Below are 10,931 nucleotides of genomic sequence, written 5' to 3' on the forward strand. Positions count from 1 at the left end.
TTGATGAGCTTCAAGAGGTAGTCACCGGAAATGGTCTTCCAACAATCTTGAAGGAGTTCCCAGAGATGCTTAGCACTTGTTGGCCCTTTTGCCTTCACTCTGCGGTCCTGCTCACCCCAAACCATCTCAATTGGGTTCAGGTCTGGTGACTGTGGAGGCCAGGTCATCTGGCGTAGCACCCCATCACTCTCCTTCTTGGTCAAATAGCCCTTACACAGCCTGGAGGTGTGTTTGGGGTCATTGTCCTGTTGAAAAATAAATGATGGTCCAACTAAACGCAAACCGGATGGAATAGCATGCCGCTGCAAGATGCTGTGGTAGCCATGCTGGTTCAGTATGCCTTCAATTTTGAATAAATCCCCAACAGTGTCACCAGCAAAGCACCCCCACACCATCACACCTCCTCCTCCATGCTTCACGGTGGGAACTAGGCATGTAGAGTCCATCCGTTCACCTCTTCTGCGTCGCACAAAGACACGGTGGTTGGAACCAAAGATCTCAAATTTGGACTCATCAGACCAAAGCACAGATTTCCACTGGTCTCATGTCCATTCCTTGTGTTCTTTAGCCAAAACTGGTCTCTTCTGCTTGTTGCCTGTCCTTAGCAGTGGTTTCCTAGCAGCTATTTTACCATGAAGGCCTGCTGCACAAAGTCTCCTCTTAACAGTTGTTGTAGAGATGTGTCTGCTGCTAGAACTGTGTGTGGCATTGACCTGGTCTCTAATCTGAGCTGCTGTTAACCTGCGATTTCTGAGGCTGGTGACTCGGATAAACTTATCCTCAGAAGCAGAGGTGACTCTTGGTCTTCCTTTCCTGGGGCGGTCCTCATGTGAGCCAGTTTCTTTGTAGCGCTTGATGGTTTTTGCAACTGCACTTGGGGACACTTTCAAAATTTCCCAATTTTTCGCACTGACTGACCTTTATTTCTTAAAGTAATGATGGCCACTCGTTTTTCTTTACTTAGAATTTGTATTATGGCAAGAAAAAAACAGCTAACAGTCTATTCAGAAGGACTATCAGCTGTGTATCCACCAGACTTCTGCACAACACAACTGATGGTCCCAACCCCATTTATAAGGCAAGAAATCCCACTTATTAAACCTGACAGGGCACACCTGTGAAGTGAAAACCATTTCCGGTGACTACCTCTTGAAGCTCATCAAGAGAATGCCAAGAGTGTGCAAAGCAGTCATCAAAGCAAAAGGTGGCTACTTTGAAGAACCTAGAATATAAGACATATTTTCAGTTGTTTCACACTGTTTTGTTAAGTATATAATTCCACATGTGTTAATTCATAGTTTTGATGCCTTCAGTGTAAATGTACAATTTTCAAAGTCATGAAAATACAGAAAAATCTTTAAATGAGAAGGTGTGTCCAAACTTTTGGTCTGTACTGTATATATATATATATATATATATACACACATTCATACACCCACAAACACACACGTGTATATACAGTGGGTACGGAAAGTTTTCAGACCCCTTTAAATTTTTCACTCTTTGTTTCATTGCAGCCATTTGGTAAATTCAAAAAAGTTCATTTTTTTCCTCATTCAAGTACACTCTGCACCCCATCTTGACTGAAAAAAACAGAAATGTAGAAATTTTTGCTAATTTATTAAAAAAGAAAAACTGAAATATCACATGGTCATAAGTATTCAGACCCTTTGCTCAGACACTCATATTTAAGTCACATGCTGTCCATTTCCTTGTGATCCTCCTTGAGATGGTTCTACTCCTTCATTGGAGTCCAGCTGTGTTTAATTAAACTGATAGGACTTGATTTGGAAAGGCGCACACCTGTCTATATAAGACCTCACAGCTCAAAGTGCATGGCAGACCAAATGAGAATCATGAGCTCAAAGGAACTGCCCAAGGAGCTCAGAGACAGAATTGTGGCAAGGCACAGATCTGGCCAAGGTTACAATAGAATTTCTGCATTACTCAAGGTTGCTAAGAGCACAGTGGCCTCCATAATCCTTAAATGGAAGAAGTTTGGGACCAACAGAAGTCTTCCTAGACCTGGCTGTCCAGCCAAACTGAGCAATCGTGGGAGAAGAGCCTTAGTGAGAGAGGTAAAGAAGAACCCCAAGACCACTGTGGCTGAGCTCCAGAGATGCAGTAGGGAGATGGGAGAAAGTTCCACAAAGTCAACTATCACTGCAGCCTTCCACCAGTCGGGCCTTTGTGGCAGAGTGGCCAGACGGAAGCCTCTCCTCCTTGCAAGGCATATGAAAGCCCGCGTAGAGTTTGCTCAAAAACACATGAAGGACTCCCAGACTATGAGAAATAAGATTCTCTGGTCTGATGAGACGAAGATAGATCTTTTTGGTGATAATTCTAAGCAATATGTGTGGAGAAAACCAGGCACTGCTCATCACCTGCCCAATACAATCCCAACAGTGAAACATGGTGGTGGCAGCATCATGCTATGGGGGTGTTTTTCAGCTGCATGGACAGGACAACTGGTTGCAATTAAAGGAAACATGAATGCAGCTAAGTACAGAGATATCCTGGATGAAAACCTCTTCCAGAGTGCTCTGGACCTCAGACTTGGCTGAAGGTTCACCTTCCAACAAGACAATGACCCTAAGCACACAGCTAAAATAACAAAGACTTTGGAGTGGCCTAGTCAAAGTCCTGACCTTAATCCGATTGAGATGCTGTGGCATGACCTTAAAAAGGCAGTTCATGCTTGGAAACCTTCCAATGTGGCAGAATTACAACAATTTTGCAAAGATGAGTGGCCAAAATTCCTCCAGAGTATTGTAAAGACTCATTGCAAGCTATTGCAAACACCTGATTGCAGTTGTTGCTAAGGGCAGCCCAACCAGTTATTAGGTTTAGGGGCAATCACTTTTTCACACAGGGCCCTGCAGATTTGGATTTCTTTTTCCCTTAATAATAAAGACCTTCATTTAAAAACTGCATTCTGTGATTACTTGTGTTATCGTTGTCTAATATTTAAATTTGTTTTGTGATCTGAAACATTTAAGTGTGACAAACATGCAAAAGAATAAGAAGTTAGGAAGGGGGCAAACACTTTTTCACACCACTATATATACACAAACACACACGCAAATATACACACATTCACAGTTATACATAGACACATACATACGGACACAGAATCAGATACACAAACATTCTGATATACAGACATACACACATCGCAGATTTAGATACTTTACTCACACAAAAGCACCTTCATACAGTGGGTACGGAAAGTATTCAGACCCCATTCAATTTTTTACTCTTCGTTTCATTGCAGCCATTTGGTAAATTCTAAAAAGTTCATTTTTTTCCTCATTAAAGTCCACTCTGCACCCCATCTTAACTGAAAAAAACAGAAACGTAGAAATTTTTGCAAATTTATTAAAAAAGAAAAACTGAAATAAGTATTCAGACCCTTTGCTCAGTATTGAGTAGAAGCCCCCTTTTGCACTAGTACAGCCATGAGTCTTCTTGGGAATGATGCAACAAGCTTTTCACACCTGGATTTGGGGATCCTCTGCCATTCTTCCTTGCAGATCCTCTGCAGTTCCGTCAGGTTGGATGGTGAACGTTGGTGGACAGCCGTTTTCAGGTCTCTCCAGAGATGCTCAATTAGGCTAAGGTCAGGGCTCTGGCTGGGCCAGTCAAGAATGGTCACAGAGTTGTTCTGAAGCCACTCCTTTGTTATTTTAGCGGTGTGCTTAGGGTCATTGTCTTGTTGGAAGGTGAACATTCGGCCAAGTCTGAGGTCCAGAGCACTCTGAAAGAGGTTTTCATCCAGGATATCTCTGTACTTGGCCACATTCATGCTTCCTTCAATCGCAACCAGTCGTTCTGTCCCTGCAGCTAAAAAACACCCCCATAGCATGATGCTGCCACCACTGTTGGGATTGTATTGGGCAGGTGATGAGCAGGGCCTGTTTTTTTTCTCCACACATACCGCTTAGAATTATCACCAAAAAGTTCTATCTTCATCTCATTAGACCAGAGAATCTTATTTATCACTAGATGGTGGCCCGATTCTAACGCATCGGGTATTCTAGAATAGGTATGCGGCTGACCGGGCGCAATCAGCAGAGCGGTATTTAAATTTGGCGCCAAAATCGCTGATTGGTCGAGGCCGGCAACCGCGACCAATTAGCAAAGCGGTGTTAAAATTTGGCGCCTATATCGCTGATTGGTCACGGCCGGTGGTTGCGACTAATCAGCAGAGCGGTATTTAAATTTGGCGCCAAAATCGCTGATTGGTCGAGGCCGGCAACCGCGACCAATTAGCAAAGCGGTGTTAAAATTTGGCGCCTATATCGCTGATTGGTCACGGCCGGTGGTTGCGACTAATCAGCAGAGCGGTATTTAAATTTGGCGCCAAAATCGCTGATTGGTCGAGGCCGGCAACGGCGACCAATTAGCAAAGCGGTGTTAAAATTTGGCGCCTATATCGCTGATTGGTCACGGCCGGTGGTTGCGACTAATCAGCAGAGCGGGGTTTAAATTTGGCGCCAATACTGCTCATTGGTCGCGGCCGGTGACCGCGACCAATCAGCAGAGCGTTGTTTAAATTTGGCGCCAATCTCGCTGATTGGTCGCGTCTGCCGTCCGCGACCAATCAGCAGAGCGTTGTTTAAATTTGGCGCCAATCTCGCTGATTGGTCGCGTCTGGCGTCAGCGACCAATCAGCAGAGCGTTGTTTAAATTTGGCGCCAATCTCGCTGATTGGTCGCGTCTGCCATCTGCGACTAATCAGCAGAGCGTTGTTTAAATTTGGCGCCAATCTCGCTGATTGGTCGCAGACGGACGGCCACCGCGACCAATGAGCAGAGCGGTGTTTAAATGTGCCGCCCATCTCGCTGATTGGTCGCGGCCGGTCACCGCGACCAATGAGCAGAGAGGCGTTTAAATTTGCCGCCGATATCGCTGATTGGTCGCGGTGGCCGGCCGTGACCTATCAGCAGAGCGGCGTTTCAATTTGCCGCCTATTTTGCTGATTAATCGCGGCCGGCCACCGCGACCAATCAGCAGAGCGGCGTTTAAATTTGCCGCCCATCTCGCTGATTGGTCGCGGTGGCCGGCCGTGATTAATCAGCAGAGCGGCATTTAAATTTGCCGCCCATCTCGCTGATTGGTCGCGGTAGCCGGCCACCGCGACCAATCAGCAGAGCGGCGTTTAAATTTGCCGTCCATCTCGCTGATTGGTCACGGCCGGCCACCGCGACCAATCAGCACAGCGGCGTTTAAATTTGCCGCCCATCTCGCTGATTGGTCGCGGCCGGCCACCGCGACCAATCAGCAGAGCGGCGTTTAAATTTGCCGCCCATCTCGCTGATTGGTCGCGGTGGCCGGCCGCGATTAATCAGCAGAGCGGCATTTAAATTTGCCGCCCATCTCGCTGATTGGTCGCGGTCGGCCGGCCACCGCGACCAATCAGCAGAGCGGCGTTTAAATTTGCCGCCCATCTCGCTGATTGGTCGCGGCCGGCCACTGTGACCAATCAGCATCGTATTAGTGTGGGCCCGGGAGCGGCGCTGCTTGTGCGGCTCCGTATTAGCGAGGACCGGGGAGCGGCGCTGCGTGTGCGGCTCCTTCTGCTGCGAGAAGCCGGGAGATGAGCGGCTGCTCGCAGCAGAAGCATCCCGACCGGCGGCGCCGCTCCCCGGTCCTCCGTTCACACTTGCTGTCGGGAGATCAGCGGGCCAAGCCGCTGATCTTCCAACGTTAGCCGCATGGAGGTCAGCGGCGCCGGTCGGGGGAGTTGTGCTGCTAGCGCCGCTCATCTCCCCACTGCATCGCCGCTGACCTCCGTCCGCCAGATAAGCCGCTAACGGCCGCCATCTTTTTTCAGAAATCCCGCGGCGCTGATTGGCCGCTGCCGGACCAATGAGCGACGCGGGATTTCCAGAACAGACAGACAGAAAGACAGACAGACAGACAGATAGACAGACAGACAGAGACAGACAGACAGACAATTATATAGTAGGTAGTCTGGGAGTCCTTCATTTGTTTTTGAGCAAACTCTATGCTGGCTTTCATATGTCTTGCACTGAGGAGAGGCTGTGGCACTGCCGAGGTGTTATGGAAGCCCAGGTTGCTTTGATAGCAGCCTTCAGCTCGTCTGCATTGTTGGGTCTCGTGTCTCTCATCTTCCTCTTGACAATACCCCATAGATTCTCTATGGGGTTAAGGTCAGGCGAGTTTGCTGGCCAATCAAGCACAGTGATATTGTTGTTTTTAAACCAGGTATTGGTACTTACATGGCTCCCCAAACCATCACTGATTGTGGAAACTTCACACTAGACCTCAAGCAGCTTGGATTGTGGCCTCTCCACTCTTCCTCCAGACTCTGGGACCTTGATTTCCAAATGAAAATTGGAACTCTGGGACCTTGTGGAGTGTGTCAATGACTGCCTTCTGGACATCTGTCAAGTCAGCAGTCTTCCCTATGATTGTGGAGCCTACTGAAACAGACTAAAGGACCTTTTTAAATGCTTAGGAAGCTTTTGCAAGTGTTTTTTGTTAACCATTTTGATTTACTGAGATAATGACTTGTGTTTTCATTGGCTGTAAGCCATAATCATCAACATTAACAGAAATAAACACTTGAAATAGATCACTCTGTTTGTAATGACTCTATATAATGTATGAGTGTCACTTTTTGTATTGAAGAACTGAAATAAATTAACTTTTTGATAATATTCTAATTTAGGGAGCTGCACCTGTATGTCATTACAAAGGTACCATTAATGCCAGAGAGAACCACAGGCTTTTCCTTCACAAGGACACAATACTACACAGCATTCTTTATCCTGCATGGAGATAGAAGGGGGAGGGTTTGATGAGGGAGATGATCCCTGTAACACAATTCCTTTCAGTCCTTATCTTCCTGCCCAATGATAGACATCCTGAACTAACAGTGCAGGTTATCTGACCTGTGTTGAGCTTCACCCTGGACTTGAATCCTATTCTCTTTCCTGCACTTCTGTGAGATACAGATCAAACACACCACTTCTCCCTTTGGCTGCTGCCAGAATACAACAACAAGTTCCCCACAATCCCCCTGGGGCTCTGCTAAAACACTCCCTGTCTCCTGTGACTGTGTTATCCCCTCCAGTTGCTGGATGCTTCTGAAGCACAACACTTCAAGTCTCCTGTGCTAGTGTTATTTGTAACAGTTGCTGTATGCTTTGGAAGCAACAGCACTACTTCTGCATGTCACTAGTGAAGTACACTTCACTAGAGTGTACCTGGTGGATCCCACCATAACTCGCCTCATTTTCACTTTTTTTCATCTTTGTAGAGAGATGCAGGTTCTCACCTTCTTCTAAAAGAGAACATATAGGCAATGTGGACCAGGCAATCCTCTGTAGAGGCTTTACAGCCATCACATGGGCTGCTTCTATCAATGATGGCTTTGGGTGGGCCCCTTCAGGTGGAGAACCTTATGTGATGGTTTTACACGCACGCCGATAGGTTCAGATAGGACAAGACGGGTTTCATGAATTCTTTGGAATCCTGGGGGAGCCGGTACTCAGGGTGATCAGATCTAGTGTTGTTCTTTGAAGCTTGTTCTGATTTTGACTTTTTGAAAATTGCATTGAGTGTTGGACCCTCTTTTTTTCTAGGCCAAATATGGTCTATTTGACTATAAAAACCATCCTATATTGTGCAGTTGGTCAGTCATCATAACTTTGGCTTCTGTCTCCAACAGGTTGTCTACTTGCACTCAAACAACATTACCCAAGTTGGAGTCAATGACTTCTGCCCCGTGGGATTCGGAGTGAAACGCGCCTACTACAACGGCATCAGCCTCTTCAACAACCCAGTACCTTACTGGGAAGTCCAGCCGGCCACTTTCCGCTGCGTTACCGACCGTCTGGCTATCCAGTTTGGAAATTACAGAAAGTAAAACAGAAGGAGGATTATTCAAAGAGAGAGAGAGACACGGCAAAAACAGAAGAGTAGAACTAAAATGAAAAAAATGTAACAAATAAACCCAGTGATACTCAATAAGAGGGTGTGTAAGGCAGTCATTAAATCCCACGCTTTAGGTATCCTTCCTGTCCTGCCTGAATTCTGGCCCAGCCGTATAAATAGCCAGAATGGATCGTCAGGTAGGCAGCAGCTGCACTAAACTTGTATAGCCACAATTCTGTATCCCTCTTAATGGAAAGCTTTGTAGCCAGCCTGTAGCTTCCCGGCTATGGCATGAACTACAACTCCCAGCATGTTTCCTGGCCAGGTAAGCCACAAGATGCCAATTTTTTTTAATTTTATATAATGCACTAAAAGTGCAAAGTGTAAGACATGTGCAGACCCAGTAGCCACACTGTCTAGAGCTCCTTTTTGATGACCGGAGAATATAACGAGACTGATGTCACGGTGCCTGTCAGCACTCAAAGAGTTAATCTCCTTCTGTATAGTCAGGCAGCAATGCATTGGGGGGGTAAACTATGGGACCAGCGGTGGGCATTGGTAAATTACTTGACAGTTTCGAAAAATAAAATTTACCACCCCACAGAACTCGGTTTCGGTCTTCAATGTTGTTAACAAGCGCGGGGCTCATCAATGTCAAAAAAAAAATGGTCTCTTTATGCTTTGCAGAGCAAGGCGATGCCGTGAAAGAGTTAAAACTCACTCCATGGTAGAAGTGTAATAACCTGCCTGGACCACCTTTATGAGCCCTGTGATGGGGGGTGGGGTGGGGGGAAGGCAATTTATTTATCCCGAATTCATGCAGGATCATGCAAACTTTATAAACCGCACGCAGTAGTAGTGGCCTTTATGGTAACTTTCTGCCTTTGTAAATTGCTTACGTGAAAACTCGGAGGGTACATATGGTTATATTGCCATCTACAGGAAACCAGTGGCATTACATGCAAGCAATATATATGTATGTGTATACACACATATACAGTATATATATATACAGTATATATATATATATATATATATATGTACACATACACACACACATATATATACGCACACACACATATATACACACACATATATACACACACATATATACACACACATACACCCATTCATATACATTTATATGTATATATACCACCACCTAATATCACAAATGTATGTGCTTGTATTTCTTTTTTACATACAAGTGTGTTGTCTTTTAATTTTTCTTTCTTTCTTGTAGATATTCCAAAGCAATAAAATCAGTGGTGGACAATACATTTGTATAATTTTAGGAATTTGTTCTGCACTTTAATTACATCAGCATTTCTAAGCAATCAGGTTATGAAAATGGGAAATAGTCTGGCTTTTTCGGCTTACCTTATAAAAACATATAGACTCTACAGTATCTCATCATGACACCGTGTAAGGACTGTGGCTTAGGCTATGAAAATTTCTGCAGCGTTTCTGCACCTCTTGGCAGCAAAAACGCTGTAAAAAATCTGCAGCATTTTTGATGCGTTTTCATGCGCTTTTGATGCGTTTTTGCCAATGCATTGTATAGGAAAAAGAAAAAAAGTGGTTTGGTACAGTGTTAGCCAGTTGAAAAAAGATTGCTCTCAATGGGAAAAACGAGATAATCTTGTAGTTATGATAATCTGCAACTGGTTGACACATGCTCAGTACTTCTCCCTTGACAAAGGAGATTTTGGAATCCCATTCTCAGGAATGGTGGGGGTCTCAGCAGCCAGACCCGCAGTGATAATACATTTATTCTGTAGATGTGTATTTTTTATGGGACAACCACCACTTAAAATAAAAGATGTATAGTAAGAAACCCCATCAAGGTTCATATACTGTAGTCTTATTTCTCCATCTCATATGCATAAAAAGGGTGCGGAGTGGAAATTTATGAAAAAATCTGACTTCTCCAAGCTTTTTCAAGTTTTGTTGTGGTCAAGCTCTAAAGCATTAACCATCAAAACCATTGGGCTTCCATTATTTTGTACGACCACTTGTGACATCTTCGAGGCCCAAGCAGAAGGCCCTCTCAGCATATCCCAATGGGGCATTTACCAAAGCAGAATTATGCATTGAAAGTTGAACCCATCAACGACTATCCTGCAGTCCGCCACTGTTTATTCCTGAATCACAAATGTAAACTGGCGGATAGTCTGCATCTCGGCACCACATATGGTTCCTTCTAGGAGGATAAAGCTTCAGTTTTTGTGGTAAATTATTTAGATAGAAAATGCTGTTCTCGGAAACCACAGACTGGTCTTGTAATTACTTTCAGAATAAACTGCTTTTCCTTTGACTAAATATTACAAGGATAATCCATTCTGTTTCCTTTGTTATGAATCATATTGTGGTAAAATAGTGATGCTCATTTTGCGATTTGTTTTGATTCCTCTTCTAATGGAACTCCAATGTCTAGTTAACAGTTTTGACTACATCTTCCAAGAGGCCCACTAATGGTCTGATGGTCAGGGTACGTTTCCATTATTCAGATACCACCAGTAGAACATTCTGAGCATGTTTCATTGTTCATTGGATCGGTCCACAATATCCAGGTTGATGGTGATGAACAAGGCGGTGAGGAAGCTCTAGTGCACCAGAGCTACCATCACCCAGGTTTGGATCCAGATAATCATGTGCTTGATGGTCAAGAGGGTATTTTAAGTGAATCGCAGCATGATTTGGCTGACGAACAGAGCAATAACATTGGACAGCATATGGAAGGTATCAGAAAGACCCAGCTCAACAACACCTCTGCCTCGTGAAGGACGAAGGTAAGCCACTGCTTCCATAAAAGTTTCATTTAGTAAAACTCCCAACATCTACTCCAAACTCCACTTGAATGATAGCCAAACTGAGTACATGAAACAAAAGTCAACACAGCAAGAAGACAAGGAGGAGGTCTCGAGAAATTACAGGTGGAGAAGAACAGTGGTCAGAGCCCAGTAATGTCGGTGACGATGTCTATCTCATTGGGCATCTCGCGTAACCAAATTGTTAAAAGACTA

General features: G+C 44.8%; 1 protein-coding gene across 1 annotated transcript in view; it reads left to right on the plus strand.

Annotated features, from left to right (window-relative positions):
- The window catches only part of BGN (biglycan), an 88,778-nt gene extending 78,551 nt beyond the window's left edge, over window positions 1-10,227 (plus strand). The window contains exon 8 of the mRNA XM_073639931.1: window positions 7,700-10,227. Coding sequence (XP_073496032.1) covers window positions 7,700-7,897 — 198 coding nt within the window. The 3' untranslated portion in view covers window positions 7,898-10,227. The remainder of the gene's footprint in view (window positions 1-7,699) is intronic.
- Window positions 10,228-10,931: the final 704 nt, after the last annotated feature.

This window comes from Phyllobates terribilis, unplaced genomic scaffold (genome assembly GCF_046119375.1).
Source record: "Phyllobates terribilis strain yellow unplaced genomic scaffold, ASM4611937v1 Scaffold_7__3_contigs__length_470593459, whole genome shotgun sequence".
In the NCBI taxonomy this organism is placed as follows: domain Eukaryota; kingdom Metazoa; phylum Chordata; class Amphibia; order Anura; family Dendrobatidae; genus Phyllobates; species Phyllobates terribilis.